Here is a 19972-nt window from a genome sequence, read left to right as displayed (position 1 = left end):
AGCAGGGGCAGAGCTGCCGTGAAGACCCGGCAGCCGCCCTTCTCCGCCCCCACCCCTCTAGAAGCGCTCTTTCCTGATTATTTGAGAACCGAATTATTCTTATTTCATTAGTATTATTTCATTTTTTATTACCCTTACTCCTCACTCCCCAGCCGCCCCCACCCCTACGCCTGCCTCGCCTCTGGTTGCATGGCAGCGCTGCCTGGGCTCGGGGGCTCAGAGCTGGCCCCCCGGGAAGGAGGAGGAGGCGGAGGATCATGAAGCCGGGAGTCTTGGCCGCGTCGGACGGCGAGCTGCAGCCAGAGGACGAGCCGGAGCGGCCCCCGCCCCGGAGACACCGGGACGCCACCGACAAGCAGTCACCGCCGCCGCCACAGCAGCATCGGTGGCCGCGGGCAGATCCGGAAAGAGAGAAGGAGGGCGACAGCGGCCCAGAGGAGCAACCCGAGAAGGCGAGGCCACTCACCCGCCTGGACCTGCCCTTCTACCGCCCCTTGCCCCTCGCCCCAAGGGACCTTTGATGGAGCCAGGGAAGAGGGCCGAGGGTTTACAGACTGTCACAGGGCTGGGCAGGGGGTTCTGATCATGTAACTACTCCCCCTAGTTCTCTCCCACACGCACGCCCCTCTTCTCTACCCCTTATCTCTGCTTCACTGCCTCCCACTCCCCAAACACACACCCTTCCTTTAGCCAGGATCTTAACGCTCAGGAAGGAGGTGGCTCTGCAAGGGTTAAACGATCTTTTCTGTTTTTCCCTTTCTTTTCCCCGTCCCCAGTCCCTGATTTTCCCACCTCTCTTCTCCTAATTGGCTTTCCCCTCTTCTGTGCAGCCCTTCCGCTGCAGAGGCAAAGCACAAGCCCCTTGCCCAGTATCACCTGGATCCCTTCCCCACCACCCACTGCTCTCTTAAAAACAACTCTGGTGCTTCTGGAGGTTAATTGCCCCAGTTTTCTGCCCAGGAGAATTGAAACTTCTCCCAACCTCCTCTCTTCCCCTCCTCACCTCCCCCAGGCCCTCAAAACCAACCTCCTGCTACCTAAGGGAAACTCTCTTTTCTCTCTAGCACACGCAGTCCTCAATTCTTCACTGAGCTAGTTTGCTCTAAGCCCAGCTCAGTACACTCCAAATTTTATTGATAACCTTCCTCACCCTTTTATATGAAGAAATTTCCCACTCCCTGGGAATTTGAGAAAAACCCAATAAGCCTCTTCCCAGGGAACTTTCTAACAGTCAGACTTTGATCTCAAGGCCCTAACAGCCCATCCTCAACTTTTTTTTCTATCCCCCTGCCTGTACCAGTGCTACCAGGTCAAAAGCAAAGAGGGAGACACGCTGAAAGCTTAAGGTTTGGGTAGAGGTAGGAGGGGCAAGACGATTTTTTTGGGCTGTCCAGGTAGAGTTCAGGACCAGTGACTCTCAGTTGCCAGTCCTGGGAGTCATTTATTTGCTACTTGGAGGGGATATAAGAGGAGCCAGCAAGAATGAAGACTCCCTCCATCATAACACAGATACACTGTGGACCCCCCAGACCATCCTATCCTCCGCAAAGACTCTACCTGCCCCTACCGGGCCCTCTGCTTCCACTGGGCACATGCTGATGCCCCTGAGTGGGCTGCTCCGGTGGTGGTGGTGCTGCTGTGCCTGGTACTGCTGTGGATTGTGCACCCCAGCTCCCCAGATGTTGCGCCACCAGGGTCTACTCAAGTGCCGCTGCCGTATGCTCTTCAATGACCTGAAGGTTTTCCTCCTGCGGCGCCCCCCTCCAGCGCCCCTGCCCATGCACGGAGAACCCCAGCCCCCTGGTTTGGCGGCCAACAACAACACCCTTCCGGCTCTGGGTGCCGGGGGGTGGGCAGGCTGGAGGGGCCCTCGAGAAGGGGTGAGCAGGGAGACCCCTCCCCTGCCACCTCCACCGCCTTTGCCACCTTCTGTGGAAGATGACTGGGGTGGCCCAGCCACAGAGCCACCTGTCTCGCTGCTCAGCAGTGCCTCATCAGATGACTTCTGTAAAGGGAAGGCTGAGGATCGCTACTCACTGGGAAGCAGCCTGGACAGTGGCATGAGGACCCCACTCTGCCGCATCTGCTTCCAGGGGCCGGAACAGGTGAGACCCTTCTCCCCTTTTCCTACTCACCTACTTGCCCTATGCTGTCTCTAGCAGGAGGACTGTAAGCTTTAAGGGATCCCCAGTGATGTTTCATGTGGTTAAATTTTCCCAAGAGGTTTCTGGTGCCTGGTGGAGCCTGTTTTGCATTTTCCTTCCATATGTTCGATTCCATCCCAAAATTCCATAAGCATCCTCAGAGGGGAAGATTTGGAAGTTGGAAGGGATGAAATGAAGGAACTTGGTGGTACATTCATGCTTGTTGCCAAGATATCCTTGTATCTGATTTGTCGTTAGTGACATTTCCCCAGACTGTCTTCAGTTCCAGATTCAAACTTCTTCTCTCTCTGATAGTGTATGGAGATCTTGTCCTTAACAGCCTACATCTGTTTCTTCCCTTTGAGATGATCCCCTCCCATATTATATTGACATCCTTGGCAGTGTGTTTTAGTTACTGAGGAGGAAATGGAGAGGGTTTGTAAGTTTGTGAAGATTATACAGTTTGCTAATACACTTCTTGTCAGACTGAAGTTTTTCTAGGTTGAAAGTGTTAGGTAAATAGGGTGAGAGGGAGTTTAGGGAAAGTGGAGAAGGAAATAGGGAGTCTGATCATAATTATTCCCCTTGGCAGGTCTGAAAGCACATGAACTTAGAAAGTCCCTTAAACTCTCCCCATCCGGATAGAGATGCCAAGTACCTTATGGACCAGAGTCTTCCCAAGGCCAAGGGGTCTCCCTACCCCGACACATTCAGATTTTCAAAGACATACTCACACCACCCCTTCTAGCCCCATTTTCAATCTAGTGTCTGCAGTGCTGGAGAATATGTGCACATTCTTCTGGAATCATAAATTGTGGCAACACAGTTCTGGCCCACAGAATCCCAGATAAGAAAGGTTCACCTGAAAATCTGACTTAGTGATGCTGGAGAAGGAACATTCAGTTGCACCCTGGGCAGGGCTATATGGTCACACATCAGCCCCTTCTTCACCAGCTTCCCTAAAGTGGGGGTCAGGCTTCTGGGTGCTCCTACAACAAGTGATGGTGTACTAGGATGACATGCTGCTGCACCCTCTAGTTTCTGTTGAAGGCTTTGTCTTTGAGAGACAGGCTTCGCGGACATTTTCATTCATCTTGTGTTTGCCTGGAATGAGCAGGGCACTTCAGGACAGAAAATGACTGGGGCCATGGCCCAGGCATTATGAGAGGAAGTGATGTTGATCTCAGTGTGAATAAATGTCTCTGAGAGGCTGAGAGCAGGGTTCCTCCTTTTGTGACTGGAGTGGGTTGCCATTCCCTTCTCCAGGGGATCTTCCCTACCCTGGGAATTGAACCCAGGTTTCTTGCATTGCAGGCAGATTCTTTAGCACCTGAGCCACCAGGGAAGCCCTTTTTTGACTAGGATTGCCAAAAAGTCCCAACTGGACTGCAGCCTAGAGCCAAAGACTCCTGTTCAGCAGGAAGGTCCAGGTGCCTGCTCAGTGCCCCTCTTCCAGGGCTGGGCATCCAGTGCAGACACAAGGAGGAGTGGCACAGCTGAGAGCAGGAAGTGTGTTTCACTTTGGGCTGCTCCCAGTCAGCATCTGTCTCCATTAGAAGCCCCGTCTTCTCAAAAAATAAAGAGAGAGAGAGAGAGAGAGACTTATTTCTTCTCCTGTATGCCTGGTTCAGGTCTGAATGTCACAGGGGCACTGGGAGTGTGGCTTCTGGCAAGAATATGCTTGTCTCTAGCAAACAACAGGGCTTGGAACCTGTTCTGGATGGTATCTATCTGCTGTGTGAACTCCTTCAATTTCTTTATTCCCCAGGGTCCCTTTTCCAACTTCTGTGATTTAAAAGAACCTTTTTCTATTCCCCACATTTCCTTATAAGTATGTTGAGAGGATCCAGAAGATAATGAGCCTGAAAATGACTTGAAAGGGATTAATATATAATGACATATATTTTGCTTATGGTAAAGCAATATTTTGTTTAAAAAAAAATTCTTAGGAATACTGTGAAATACCCTTAAGTGACATAAGGTCTGGTTGAAGGTTAGGAGCTTTCCTTTCTTGTTTGTTATTTTTATAGTGTGTCACAAATAAAGCATGGAGTGGAAAAAAAAAAAAAAGCTAGCCCCAATAAAGAAATGAGCTCTATTATTATGTGAGAGGGATGGGAGATAGTGTGGATACTAAGTCTGGATCAAATCAGGCACCCTCTGCATATGATTATTATGTTTTGAGGTTTTGCTTTATTTGGGCAGGAGCCAGGAGATTTTAATGGGGTTGTGTTATACTAGAAACAAGAGTCGCATGTGTTAGATGTGAACACATTTTCCCACTTTTTGCTTGTTTTTCTTCACAGGATTTCAGTGAGGAAGGGAGACAAAGGGGAGGAGATGGGGAAAACTCTCTAGAGAAAGAAGAAAGAGAAGTCAGACACAGGCAGAAAGTGAAAAGCTGAGATTTCAGTATTTTGTTTTCTGTTCAGGGAGGGAGCTGTCCAGCAATTGTTCACACGTGGACTTGCAGCTAATGCAGACAGTCTGCAATCTCAGTAGCTGAATGTCTTGGTCTTTCCTCTGACCAGACAAAGGAACTGAACAGCTCCTCAGTCACTTGCCACTACTCCAGGGGCTAAAAGGATGCCAAAGCTGAAAACCTGGTCTCTTCCTGCCAAAGGCTTAAAATGTATGTGGTGAGGGGCAGGCAACTGAAGGATCCAACAAGTTCCAAATTCATATATATCTCTAAAGGACTTAGTATTTATTCATTCACACATGCATATATTTAACAAATGTTTGTTGGGCACCTACAGCATGCCAGATATTGTTTCAGACCCTGGGTTTCCAGGAGAGAACAACACAGATGAGATCTCTGGTCTCCTGAAGCTAATGTTCAAGTGAAGATGCAGAAATAGACAAGTAAACTAGCAGACAAAAAAAGTGATAAAGTGATTTCAGATGGTGTTGAGTGCTGTGATGAAGGCAAAACAGGAAAATGAGTTAGACAAGAAGGAGGGGGAGGGCTTGGGAGCTACATTACACAGACAGATTGTGAGCAGCTGCCCTAAGAATATACCATCTGAGCTGATACCTAAGTAATGCAAATGACCCAGGGACACATACAGAGGTCTAGAAGAAGAGTTATCCAGGTAGAGGAGACAGCAGGTTCAAAGACCCAGGAATGAACACACCTAGTATGTTTGAGAAACAGAAGAGAGGACAGGAGGAGAGAGAGGGGTGGGGTGTGAACAAATGCTTTGAAGGCCAACTTGGCTCCACACTGGACAACTGCCTGAGTGGCCAACTCCTCCCCTTAGCCAGTCATTTGGGTGGGACAGGAATCAGTCGGTCAAAGATCCATGAGAGCATGGGACAAGAGCCTGGCTGGCAGCCCTTCGCTCTCCATTTGTGCTTGAAGCTGCCCTAGTTCATGTCCAGGAAGTGTGCCGTGGCAGGTAAGCGGAGGTCTCTGAAGCCAGATGGCCCCAGTTTGAGGCCTGAAGAATTTGCACAGATTCTCTGTGCTTCAGGTTTCTCATTTGTAAAACTGGCCTGATGATGACAGTCCCAAAATGCAAAACGTTGTTCTGAGCACCAGATTGGTCAACACCGTTAGAGCAGTGCTGACACGGTGTTTGTTGCTCTTGTTATCTCAGAGATAAGACATTGTCCCCATTCCCACATACTTGGTTTAAAAGGAAAAGTGTGTTCCAGCTTCCAGGCTGGCAGGAGAACTGCTGTGCTGTGGTCCATCTGGGTGGCAGCTCGCTTCTTGCTCACTCACAATGCTCTAGACAGAGTGCTGCTCTTCTGTTTCCATCATCAAAAGTCTATATTAAGTGCCCACCTCTGCCTGCTGCTCTGCTGAGCAGGGTCTGGAGACACAGGGCAGATGTGGGCCTGCCCCCTCTGGGATTTTCACAATCTAACCCAGACATCACAGAGGCTGGTAGAGATCAAGAACACACAGACAGTGAGTCGCAGGTGAATTACAGTAATATCAGGGCAAGGAAGAGATGCATGCTTAAAAGCAGCTAAAGTGTGGGGTGCCTATTCAGAGAGACAAGTGGATGAATTTGCTACCTTTTCTCCAATTAGTCAGAGAAGGTTTCTCTGATGCTGCTGCAGACTAAGTGAGAAGAAATAGGCTGAGTTTAGACAGCAGGAAGCAGAAGAGTTGTGAGACACAAGAATACGTTAACAAAGAGGTGAAACCATCTCCCAGCCTGGGTCAGCTGTGGAGCTCCTGGAGTGGGTACAAAGAGGGAATCTACCATAGTAGAGGGGGTGACGGGTGATGGGGTACCTGTTTTGGACCTAATGAAAAGCAAGAAACTTATTTCTGGAAGGGATTTAGTCTTGGTCTGGGATTTAGTCTGGAAGGGATTTAGTCTTGGTCTGGGATTTAGTCTGGAAGGGATTTAGTCTTGGTCAGCCTCCCTTATTCTTCCTGGGATTTATTTCTCTGGAGCTCCAAGTTCAGAAGGGGCCAGAGTAATGTGAAATATTTTAGTCAAAGTTTTTGGATCTCAGAAAGTAGGAGAAGAGGGTGTTGCTGGGTTCAACGGAAACTGGGAACCCCCAGATGCAAGGAGAACTCTGGGAATGGAGATCAAATAGAGCATTTTAGGGGAGAAGAAATAGTATATTATTTTTCTTATCATCATGGTTCAATTTTATACTTCTTTGTGTGATTAATTAATATCTATATCCACAAAGAATAGACCCATACCTAACATTTATGGACCACAGGGCAAGAGCATGGATATGGTCTCACATATCATCAGTGCAGTTCAGTTCAGTCACTCTGTCATGTCTGACTCTTTGCAACCCCATGGACTGCAGCACGCCAGGCTTCCCTGTCCATCACCAACTCTTAGAGCTTACCCAAACTCATGTCCATTGAGTCGGTGATGCCATACAACCATCTCATCCTCTGTTGTCACCTTCTCCTCCCGCCTTCAATCTTTCATAGCATCAGGGTCTTTTCCAGTGAGTCAGTTCTTCGCATCAGATGGCCAAAGAATTGGAGTTTCAGCTTCAGCATCAGTCCTTCCAATGAATATTCAGGACAGATTGCCTTTAAGATGGACTGGTTTGATTTCCTTGCAGTCCAAGGGACTCTCAAGAGTCTTCTCCAACACCACAGTTCAAAAGCATCAATTCTTCAGCATTCAGCTTTCTTTATAGTCCAACTCTCACATCCATTCATGACTATTGGAAAAACCCTTTCACATATCATAGGCCAAAATATTTAGAAGTAATAAAACCAGCTAACAAACTGTTAAACAAAGTCCATTATATCATTCTGTCCTGGAAGGATATACCTTCAAAACAAGAAGGAAAACAGGTCTGAATTCAAAACTATTAGGGTCCTCTGAATTCTGTGCTAGGCAAATGGGGACACTAGGCCCTTGGTCAACAGGCCACTCTGCTCAGATTCTCTTTCCACTGCTGGCTCCTTCTTGTACAGTGACAAGCCTTGGACATACACATGTGACACACGCACTGGCTTGTCCAAGCTCTATCTATACCACCTCCAAAGAGCTTTCTCTTGTCTCTCTCCTTTTGAGCCTGAAGAAGGAGAACCATGAAGGTTTGGGGAGCAGGCTCATAGCTACATAGGCAGGAATTCTAGGGCTTCAGGTAATCAAAGCATGTTCTAGAAAGGGGCTGCGGGTCCCTGCAGGCTCCTCATGCTATGGAAAGCATGCAGCTGAAGAAGGAAGAGTGGAGCCTTCTATAGCAAGGGGCCCCCTTGCCTGAGTTTAAGGAAGGCATTGCAAAGGGACTGTAAGAGCCCTGGAAGCAGTGACTTGGTTGTGATTTGCTTATCAGTCCAGTTCCTGGCTTTATGCTCCATAAGTATTTGCTAAATGAATGAGCCTTTAGAACTTATGCAATGGGCAGCCCCACAGGTATGGGAAGTGGGGAGAAGAGACTAAAAAAGAGAAAAATACATTCACCGGCTGACCATGTGCTGCACACAAGAAGGGGCAGAGTTGTCCTCTGTGATCACAAACAGCAATGCCTTGGCCAGTGGTGGAATCTCCTGGGAAGCCAACTTGGGTTTTGATATTAGAAAGAACTTTCTATCAAAGCTGTCTCCAAGATAGTATAGGCTGCCTTAGAAAGGGGGCTCAAGTGGACATCTGAAACTAATGACCCTCAAAATCCCCTTTGAGCTTGAGACTTGGGATTCATTATGAGATTGCTTGGGGTCCAGAGAGATTTTAATCTAAGCAGAAATAGAAGGGTCTGCATCCTTTTCTAATTCAAAGGGTCATCTAGTTTCAGAATATCTAGTTCCAGGGTCTATATAGCACATGGCGTGTAAAAATGTATCTTCAGCAAAGATCACAAAGAACAGTCTCTGTCCTGTGTTTGTAGAAATTCTAAGGTGCTGATGAGGATGTGATGGCTGCAATCCTGAATTTGCTCCATGCATGTAAAATAGGAGAGCGAGCATTTCCTGAATGGCAGGCAACAGACACCATCATGGACCTAGGATGCAGAACCATCCCAGGAAAGGGGAAGCACACCTGTCACCACCTTTCCCCAAAATCACATGTGAGCTATTTTCATTTTCCCATTGGAGATTTTTTCCCCACTGTTGTTTCCCAGTTGCTGGATTTGATAGTCCTGGTCCTATTTTAGCTGGAAGTTCCAAGGACCCTTTGGTGAGGGGTCTCAACAAAGCTCTAATGCTTTATTGGGAAATGATGTAAGGAGGCTTAAACCTCACCAATGGGCCCCTGGTTATTTTCCAGATTTAGCTCTCAGTGATTCACATGCACACACGTGCACATGCATGCATATGAATAAAGCATGAAGTGGAGGAGGGGAGTTAGCCAGTGTCTTGACAGTGCTGGAGTGATTCTCACCTCAACTCTCTGTAGATTCTCTGCATGGTGCTCACTTTGGAGTAATCCTTCTTCACTTGCCAGCCTGCATCTGCTTGCGGTGGGTTGGCTAATTTATTGGGTGTGGCTTCTAGCTGAGGCCCCCATACAGAGAATTCATAGAGCTGAAATATGGATTTCAAAAAAAGCCTGGAAGAAGAAATGAGAGATCCTGGAAATCAATATATCTCCCTCTCTCTCCCTCTGCTCTCTTTTCCAGCTGGTATGTGGAGAAGCCCAGCTGTGGCTTGTGAGTTGGGGGAGGGTGGTTGGTTTGAGGGGGAGGGGATCCTCAAAGGAGTGTGGGAATGAGCGAGCTGCTTCTTGTTTGCTGGGAAGGAAGCCAAGTTGGAAGTGAGCCCGGATGTAAACGATCTGGCAAGTGAATACTGTGTGGGCCGAACTGTATACCATCCCCCTCTAAGAAGTATCATGTGTAAGATAGTCACTTAGATGCTGTGTGTATTACGTAGAGTCCATCTTTGATACCGCCGTCTGTGCATGTTAAAAGTAAAATGGGGTGGACATAGGACTGACTGTTGCATGACAAGACAGGTGAAATTGCAGAAGTTATTGTCTGAGTTCTAGATAGATGCAAATTGTCAGAAAAAAGGGGGCTCTGCAAATATAGGCTCTGTGATCCAAACCCACGTAGGAGACACATAAGACCCAGTCTTGTAGCCAGTTCATTGCTTTGATGAGGGTATCTACAGGGCCTGTGCTCAGAGATGCTGAGGAGGACAGATCAGATTAGTTTCCTTCATAGTATCTGGATGTGGTTGAAGAGAAGCAACATCAGTTTCTCCAAAAGAAGCCTCTTGAAACCACCCTGATGTCTAACATGGGGCTTTGCATACAGTGCACGCATGGTCAGTTGCTTCAGTCAGGTCTGACTCTTTGTGACCCTGTGGACCGTAGCCCACCAGGCTCCTCTGTCCATGGGATTCTCCAGGCAAGAATACTGGAGTGGGTTGCCATGTCCTCCTTCGGGGGATCTTCCCCACCCAGAGATCGAACCCACATCTCTTACATCTACTGCATTGGCAGGCGGGTTCTTTACCACTAGCACCACCTGGGAAACCCTTGCATACAGTAGGGATTTGATATTGATCCTTTCCCCTCCTTCCTAGCACATTCCAGACAAGCAGTGTTATCTTTGGTTCCTAGTGACATATTCACTTGTGTGTACACGGGCATATATGTGTATATATGTGTGTATATAAGTTAAAATGCTGAATGAGGGGGAAATGGATGAACCATTCCACCCCATCCAACCTCCTTTTCTGATTCTAGAATCACAAATAGCAATGATTCTTATTCTAGGAATCATAGTGATCATTATCCTGGCTTGAGATCACTTGACCAAGAACAGATCTTTTCTCATCCAATTGTACAAAGATGAGAAGAACATGGGATTCCAAGTCAGAAAGACATGGATTTAAATCACGGTTGGGGTCCTTCCCAGCTATGTGACTTGTTTAACCTCCCTGGACCTAGATTTCATCATCTATAAAGCAGGAATAAAGTGCTGAGCTTGAACACATAAGGAGTGGGCATGATTAAAGTTCTAGGCACACAGCAGTTGTTCGTTAAGTGAGAACAATATTTACCTGATTCTGTCCATGTAGCTTGGAGACCAGAGTGGGGCCCCCAGATCACACTGCTGTCTTTCCTACCACCTGCTCTCACAACAACCTTAAAAAATCAGACACACTGATTAAAGCTGTGCTTTGACTACAGAAAGCCCCAGCTGTTTTCATGCCTGAGCATCAGGGACACACATTTAGATCCAATGTCTCTGTTCATCTGACTTTTTATCTTGCGTTTCCTGATTCAGCTGGACCTCCATCCTCTCCTGCTTGGATCCCTCAGTCCTAATATATTTTTCTTTCTTTTTTCTGTTTTGGCCACGTTGGGTCTCTATCGCATTGTGAGGCCTGTCCATTTGTGATGCACGGGTTCTAGAGCACACTGGCTCAGCAGTTGCAGCACAAAGTTGCTTCATAGCATGTGGGATCTCAGTTCCCTGACCAGGGATTGAACCCATGTCCCCTGCATTGGAGGACAGATTCTTAACCACTGAATCACCAGGGAAGTCCTCTAACATATGTGTCTCATCTCAATCATCACCATGTCCCCGACCAATCTTTGTTAAATAACACTCTCTGTTGGCAGGAACTGTGCAGAAAGACACTTTTCTGGACTCTGAAATCCCTAGATGCCAGGAATAGGCTGTGCACAGAGAGGAGCGTGTTGAGGAACTGGCAGTGGAAATACCTGCTCAGGTGACAGCAAGGTGTTTTCCATTTAGGGTCATCCCTAGACTAGCATTTCTGAAAGCTGGGGTGGGATAGATACTCTAGACAGACATGATGGTAAATAACATGGATCCTCAAGTGAGAATGTTGTTCTCTTGATATTTTGTTCTCATATCTTATGATTATGTCAGGAGAAAATCTCTGGAGATTTTCATAACATGAAAAGATTTTCATAAATCTCATAACATGTCTTGCATGTCTTTTTAATGCTTGTCAATCTCCTCTGTAAACAAAGAGAGAAGGTACCACACTCAGAGCCTTTGGACACACAGCAACATCGAGCTAGAATCTGTTAATCTTGTTTCTCTTGCATTTGTGTGTGTCTACTCTTTTTTCGGGGGAGGCTTCTCTGGTGGCTCAGTGGTAAAGAACCCTCCTGCCGATGCAGAAGGTGTGAGTTTGATCCCTGGATTGGGAAGATCCCCTGGAGAAGGAAATGGCAACCCACTCCAGTATTCTTGCCTGGGAAATCCCATGGATAGAGGAGCCTGGTGGGCTACCGTCCACAGGGTCACAAAGAATCAGACACGACTGAACACACACACACACAATATTCTATTGTATGAATGTAGCACAACTTGTCTTCTTTTAATAGTTACTGATAGCTTTTATTTTTTTGCTTATGGTAATGACAAAAAGTCTCCTTTAGAAATAAGTTTACTGAAGTAAAAGTATGAGACATTTAGAGAAAAATGTTAACTATGAAGAAAATAATAGTATGAATATGTCAAACAGTGTAAGTGACTGAAGTCTGGGTAACATTGACATGGGTTGCACACTTTACAATAGTCCTGAAATATCTGTGGCCACCAAGAAGTGCCTCAGGTGTGGGGAAAATGCAGAGTCCCAGGCTATGGGCCCTGGAATCTGTATTTCTAACCATTGGCTTTGACAATTTCGAGTAGGGGACTACTTCACAGGAATAGTGTTATTAGGCAGGAGTTGGAGGAGGAAACCAAATGGTGGGAGAAGAAATGCTTCTACCAGACCTGAGGGTCCCTGACATATAAGAAACAAGGCTGTGGGCCCTCATAGAGGAGCGGGCAGTAGTTGGGTAGGTGAGCACAGGACCATGTGATTAGGAAGGAGGTCTCTCAGTGAGGAGGAAGGAATTGATGACTCTTACATCTCTCTCCATCCCTGTCTCAGTGATCTGAGAGCTTCAAGTCCCACCTGGGACAGCCACAAGATGGGAAAAAGTCTAACCATTGTGTGACTCTGACATGAGGGAGAGATGCGAACTTTGACTGTGTAAAGACATTGCCCAGCGGATGCTAGTTTCCCTGACGAATACAGCCATCAATTCACATTCCTGAATGATGTTCAGAGGCTATTCTTGAGCAAAGTCAAATCAGGGCCTCTGGGGGAAGCCCTCGAGTCCCGGAGTAAGGGAACAGATGGCGCACAGCGTGCTCCCTCACAGCTCACTGAGTACCGACAATGAAGTGCTCCACTTTTGGAATGGCACATCGCTCTTGCCTACAACTTGGCTGGATCTAGAGACGTGGCTCTGTCTAACTCCTCGTAGCAGGGGTGGGGAGTGTCATTCTCCTGGGTGATTGGAAAGAGAGGAAGTTCAGATGTCACGAGCTTTGGAAATCCCTTTCTCCACACTGTGTGTCCCTCCCTCTTAGGGTTGCCATGGGACTTGGATGAGCTAACACATGCCAAACACTTAGAGCACTGCTGACCCACAGTAGGCATGCAGTAAGTGTTAGTAGCCATTGTTATTGTTTTCTCATTTATGTAAGGAGGAGGTGGTACGAGGGAATGTCTAAGCCCCTTCTAGTTCTGTTGTCTTCTTTTATGCCTTATCAGGCAGAGGAGCAATATATGAGGTTATAAATCCAATTCTTCCTTTCACCAATAGAAAAACTCTTCCTAGAAGAATGACATTCGTGTGTGTGTGTGTGTGTGTGTGTCTGTGTGTGTGTGCTCAGTCGCTAAGTCATGTCTGACTCTTTGAAACCCCATAGACTGTAGCCCATCAGGTTCCTCTGTGCATGAGATTTTCCAGGTAAGAATACTGGAGTGGGTTGCCATCTCCTCCTCCAGGGGATCTTCCCAACTTAGGGATGGAATCCGTGTCTCCTGCACTGGCAGGTGGATTCTTTACCTGGGAAGCCCAGTGACCTAAGAGTGGAGCCTTGAAGACTGAACCAGAGAAAGAATTTGGAAAACAGGAAATGAAGACTTTTCCAGACACTGGAACAATGGAAGCAAAACGTCAGAGATGTTTTATGGGAAAATTGGCATGGATAAGAATATGGGGCTTTCAGAGCCAAGCGGAACTACATTCCAATTGAAGGGTTGCTTTGCAGTAGGTATGTGACCTTGGGCAAGTTACTTACAGACAGAAATGTTAATTTCTTCCATGGTCGAATGGGAATGATAATAATAGTGCCTATCTTAAAGGTACTATTGTGAGGCTCAAATGATGTAATGCATACAAAACTCTTGGCAAAGAGTAGAATACAAACACACAATAAAATTGCAAAGATGCAATGAACATTAGTTGTTAATGTTATCTGATCTGCCAGGCTTTCAGTGGTCTTCTCTAAACTTTCTTTGAGAATCTCTGCCTTGATGTGTGTATGATTGTGGGTTGCTGACATCAGGAGAAGCTTCCAAAATATCACAGGGGTAGGTGAAACTAAACATACTCAAGCATTGTCAGTAAATTAAAATTATTTCACAGATACACATAAAATTTTCCAAATGTACATGGAAGCCACCAGGACGAACAAAATCAAAAGCATCTTTCACGTTTGTTAAGCTTCTTGTCAATAAGTATTTTCTCAATTAATGGATACTCAAAGTACAAGTATGGGCTTTTCGGGTGGCCTAGTGGTAAAGAATCTGCTTGCAATGCAGGAGACCCGGGTTCGATCCCTGGGTTGGGAAGATCCCCTGGAGAAGGGAATGGCAACCCACTCCAGTATTCTTGCCTGGAGAATCCCATGGATAGAGGAGCCTGGTGGGTTACAGTCCATGGGCTCGCAAAGAGTCAGATGTGACTGAGTGACTAATGCACACACAAAGTACAAGTATAGTCATTTTGAGGGTTTGTGGGACTCTTTTAGTATTTAAAAAAATTTTTTTAAAGATTAATTTATTTTTGACTGTGCTAGGTCTTTGTTGCTTTGCTTGGACTTTCTCTAGTTGCGGTGAGGGGGGCTGTTCTTTGTTGTGGTGCGAGGGCATCTCATTGTGCTGCCTCCCCTTGTTGTGGGGCACCAGCTGTACAGCACACGGGCTTCAGTGGCTGTGCACATGGGCTTTGTTGCTTTGCGGCATGGGGGATCTTACCTGACCAGGGATCAAACCCATGTTTCCTGCGTTGGCAGTCAGACTCTTAACCACTGGACCACCAGGGAAGCCCCTCTTTAGTATTTAAAGAGACAGGCTAAAAAAAAAAAAACCCAAAGGGTCATGGTCATGAAAGATAAAGAATGTAGGGGAAATCACCCTAGACTGGAGGAGGCTAAAGAGATACAGTAACTAAATACAATGTGATTTGGGCTAGCTTCTGGACCAGAGAAAGTCTGGACCAGACTTGCTTCTGTCCCTTTGTGGGACAGTTGCTGATAAGATGTAGCAATTACTTAACGGCATTGTATCAATGCTAAGTTCCTCATTTTGGTCATTGTACTATCATTCTATAAGATGTTAACCTTTGGAGAAATTGGGTGAAGGGTTTATGGGAAGCTGTGTTAACAAGTTTTCAAATGAGTCTTACATTGTTTCAAAATGAAAAGTTGAAAACTAAAAATAATTTAAATAGGGGGTAGTTTCTCATACTTGGAAAAATTGGAGGTGGGGGGAAGAATATAGAAAAAGGCACAGAAAAAACAGTATGGGTTTGGTGGTTAAAAACACTGGGTTAGAATCTAGGCTCTGGCACTCAGAAACTGAAAGCAACTTTGGGCAAATCCATTCAATGCCCTGGGCTTCAGTGTCTTCTATCTGCAACAATTTGCTTCTCCGGAGCAAATTAAATAACGTCATAGAAATATTGTGAGAATTTGAGTAGACAACATCTACTATAGTACAAGGAAGGAGCTCCAGCTAAACATTCACTCTCTGTCTGGTCTCTCTTTACCCCTCTGTCTGCAGAGCATGACAAACATTCCTCACACATGTCCCAGATATGATGACTGTGTGCTAAGTGCTTTGTAATTGACAGGGTGACTCCTGAGCAATGAACAGTGTTGAGTGGGCAGGAATGTTTTCCCAATACAGGATCTTGAGCACATAAACAGAGTTCATAATCATCAGCATGAAGAGCATTGGCCATTATGCAATGTTTTTTTTTTTTTTTTAACACTTCTTAACCTGACACCCAAAAAGGAGCGCTTTGGCACATTGAGTGAGTGTGGGCTGTTTATTTGATTCATCCTGTGGCGATTTCTCCAGGAGCCACAGACTTAAGCCTCCATGGAGCAGTGGGCTACTTTAGAAAGAAAAGCTCTCTGATGCTGGGACTCTGGTTCACTTTGTGTTCAGAGAACAATTGCCCAAAGCAGGCAGTCACCGGTGACTGAGGGCAAGTGTGAGTGGGAGTGAAGAGATGTCCTCTCCTGTGGTGTGTGTTTGTCTGTGGGTGGGAGTGAGTGAGTGGACACGTGTCTGCACGTGAACTACATCTACTTAACACAAAAGAAAACGGTGCTTGAGGGGGTTGGTCCATTTGACTGCTCCTGCCTTTCAATCATCTTTGTTCCAGAGAGAGCCCCAGGGGTCTGGTCCTTACAAACTCGGTACTGACGTTTTTGAGAGTCACTGCCTTGTTTCTTACTTCTGGCATCCATTAAGTGTCTGTCTGAAATAAAAAAAAAAAAAGAAAAAAATCAGTTTGGGGCTTTTGAAAACGTATGTAGTTTGATTTCAAAAGTTTTCTGCTATCTCCTCCTCAAAACACATAGAGAGAGGTAATCTTTATCCTGTCTACTAACTAACATTTGACATGATGGCTGGAATTTGCTTCAAAATAATCTAGTGACTAAAGGTGAAACAAGACTGGTCATAAGTTGATAAATGCTAAATTTGGGTGATGGGTTTCATGCTTTCTTCTATTCTCTCTACTTTTATGTATGTTTGGAATTTTCCATAATAGAAAGGTATGGCTTATTGTCTGGTTAATTAAATGTTATTAAAAGACAATTACTGAACAGGCTTTTCAGGGGAGGAGGCACTAGCTGAGAGCCAACAAAACAGCTTTGTGGCACAGTGATGCTGCCAATCAGGGCCAAGACAGACAGGACCAGAGTGCATCCCAGCGGGCCCTTCATCAGTCTTGCTCAACAAGGGGAATAAATTTGATGACCTCTTAAGGGATCTTCCGTCCCCAAAGGTCATTATTTAAAGATAAAAATGTCCTGTTGTCCCTTTTTTTTCTGGTCCACCTGGCTGGGTGGCAGCAAAAGGATCGGTGTGACTACTCAGTCAACAGACATTGAGTGAACACACCCACGCCCTGAGGATGTGGAGATAAGATGCTCCAGGGAAGAGTCTGGCAAGCTGAGAAGCAACCATAAGATGACATAATCAAAACAATGAGTACCTTGGACCAGAGTCACACCCATTGTGCTGAAGGACCACACAGGAGGGGTGGCTAGAGAAGGATCTCTAGAAGAGCTTATCCTTGAGGGACCATGCTGGGACGGGTAGCGGGAATTCTCCAGGTGGGAGTCTGTGTAATGCCAGCTATACGAGATCTACCCTCACTCTCCTCATCGGGATTATTTCCCACACAGCTTAATCTTCTCTCCCTCTTGCTGCTTTCCAAATCACCCTGCTCTGCTCAAAGACCCTGAATCGCTCTCCTTAGAGAACTGGGTGGATTAAAGTATGGGCTTCATGCAAATGGGGGAGGGGTGCATTAACTCCTCTCTAGAAGCTTCTCCTCCCAAGGCCAGCCTTTTGGGACTTGGTCCTGCTGGCCTTTCTGTAAGTGGAACCTGCTGGGCTGGTTGTTCTTGGGGGGCACCTACCTGGTAATAATAACTCTGCAAAAACTTTCTTGGTTGATTGAATTAAGGGTTTTTTTCTGTAAGTATTTCTTTTAAAAAATATTTTACTATTCTTACTTCATTAATTTTCATTGTTTGGCCATGACACACAGCATGTGGGATCTTAGTTCCCCAACCAGGGATCGAACCCACATCCCTTGCAGTGGAAGGGCAGAGTCTTAACCCCTGGACCACCAGGGAAGTCCCTGAATTGAGGTTTTATCTGGAAGCTTCAGTTGTGGGTCCAGGAGCTACATTATCCTCCAATGCATGCACAGACATGGGTTCATATTCCTTTGGTAAGGAGGAAAGAGCAAACTTTATTTTCCTAATTTCTTAGGGTAAGAAACCAGGATCTAGAGAGGTGGATGGAAGGCAACATGCTAAGGCTGCCTCAGCAACTAGAGCCTACATCTGCCCCTCACAGGAATAAAACATTTCCCCAGCCCCTTGCCAGTCACAGGAATATTCATTCATTCACTTCCTAAGACATAAACATGTTGTGAAGTGAAGTGAAGTCGCTCAGTCGTGTCCAACTCTTTGTGACCCCGTGGACTGTAGCCTACCAGGCTCCTCCAGCCATGGGATTCTCCAGGCAAGAATACTGGAGTGGGTTGCCATTTCCTTCTCCAGGGAAACATGTTGTAGTAAAGTGTTAATTTATCGGGATGTTTGGAGAATGAAAGAGATTAGGGAGGGAAAAAGTGGAGGAATGGGATACATTTATGATTAATTGAATTTTCTAGTGAATTTGGAGGTAACCCTATAATTTATATTTCAACTTTTATCACTGACAATCTTTATAAAATATGTCTGCTTCATAGTGCATTTGGATATCACCCCAAGTTCCCTATATATACATTAAAGTGTTGCTGTTTAAAGTTAGACTCAGAGGTTACAGAAGGCAAAGGAGTATGTTTCTAGCTTCACAGACCACAAGATACCTTGCAGAAGTCAGTATGTGGATTTTGTTGAGACTGTGATATCAACTTGTTTTGTCTTCCTCCCACAGGAGTGGTGTAAAACATCTAGTTCATTCATTCAGCACTTATTTATTTAGCAACTGCTTTGTGCCAGAGCTGCACTGAGCATCCTGGCTATCCTAGTGAGCTGGACCACAGCTCCTGTCTTCTAGGAGCTCTGCAGTCTTATAACTGCAGGTGGGGCCATTATAATCCAGGATGGAGAGGATTAAGAATTGTGCCAGGTGCTCTGGGAACACAGGATCAAGGTGGGCTTCTCACAAGAGGAGACAGCTATGGTGGAGCGGGTGCAGGGGGCTTGAAATTGTTCAAGATAACAGAAGAGAAGGGCATTCCAGGCAGAAGGAGGAGCTTTTCCAGAAACCGTGTTTGTTTCAATACATATGAATTCTCTCATCCATTCTCTGTACTCTGTTCAGCAGAGTCATATCTACCTCTCTAGGGGATCAGCTGTAGCAGCAATGAGCCTATCTTGACTTGGGGCTGCACCTGTGCCCGTCCTGGCCTAATCCAGTTCTGCTTCCACCAAGAGGCTGCCTTACAGAGCCCGTCTGAGGAGTGGGGACACAGGGGTCCCTCTGATGTGGGTGATCACCTTGGTACCAACCACCTCAGGTTGCCAGAGCGAGGTGGGAGCTGCAGCAGGTTGACAAAGGAGAGTCCAGAGGCCCAGGGACTCTAAATACACCAGGTCCCTCTAACGTGGGTGGGAAACAGCATCTCATTTCAGACTCAGGCATATTTTTATTTCAGGTCCCTCACCTATAGGCCATTGTCTAGCTAGAGAGATGAGATAAAATGTCATCAAAGTGTCATCAAAATGTCACCAGGCCCCATAGTCTTCTCAGACCCTCTGTGCTTGCTCATCCTTGTGGAGGCCTGGCAGACACAGCATCAACGATCATTCCAAAGTTGATCATTCTACTTTGATCACTCATCAGCACTATTATTACCTACCCTCATGCAAGAAAATATTTACAGGTTTTCTTGCATATAGAACAGTATGATTTGAGAAAGGGAACTTCCTTTTCTATGAGATAAGGAAATTGAGGCCCCAAAGAAAATAAGTTATGTGTGTGTGTTACTGTTGGATGCACACATGCCAGGGAAGATGTAGGTGGTGGTGTTTAGTCCCTAAATTATGTTTGACTCTTTTGTGACCCCATGTACTGTAGCTCACCAGGCTCCCTCTATCCATGGGAATTCCCAGGCAAGAATACTGGAGTGGGTTGCCATGCCCTCCTCCAGGGGATCTTTCCAACCCAGAGATTGAACCCCCGTCTCCTGCACTGGCAGGCAGATTCTTTACCACTGCACCACCTGGAAAAGCCCATGTTTGCAGGATATGTGGGGTAAAATCAATTCTAAATGTTACTCAATGCCACTTAACATAGGGTGGACAATCGTTCCAATTTCCCCAGAGATTGACAAAATTCCCAAGATGTGGGACTTACAGTGCTAAAACTGGGACAATCCCAGACCAACCTGGACAGTTGATCACCCTTCAAGAATGTTCCAGCTAACCATGCTGTAGACTAATATACCCCAGGACAACACCTCTGGTACTCAGTGTCTACCTGCTGTAAGTTGGGAGGAATTTGTTGATTGATTGGCTACTGGTGCCTGGTTTCCTATTCTAGGAGCAAGCATCCATCAGTGGTTCACCAG

At 46.1% G+C, this 19972-nt stretch overlaps 1 protein-coding gene across 1 annotated transcript in view; it reads left to right on the top strand.

The window, feature by feature from the left end:
- Positions 1-253: 253 nt before the first annotated feature.
- Positions 254-19972, top strand: part of MARCHF4 (membrane associated ring-CH-type finger 4) — a 115907-nt gene continuing 96188 nt past the window's right edge. Inside the window, exon 1 of the mRNA XM_061384236.1 lies at positions 254-2105. Within this exon, the coding sequence (XP_061240220.1) occupies positions 1593-2105 (513 nt within the window). The 5' untranslated portion in view covers positions 254-1592. The remainder of the gene's footprint in view (positions 2106-19972) is intronic.

The sequence above is a fragment of the Bos javanicus genome, chromosome 2, assembly GCF_032452875.1.
Source record: "Bos javanicus breed banteng chromosome 2, ARS-OSU_banteng_1.0, whole genome shotgun sequence".
Classification (NCBI taxonomy): domain Eukaryota; kingdom Metazoa; phylum Chordata; class Mammalia; order Artiodactyla; family Bovidae; genus Bos; species Bos javanicus.
This window is presented reverse-complemented; position numbering and strand designations above follow the sequence as displayed.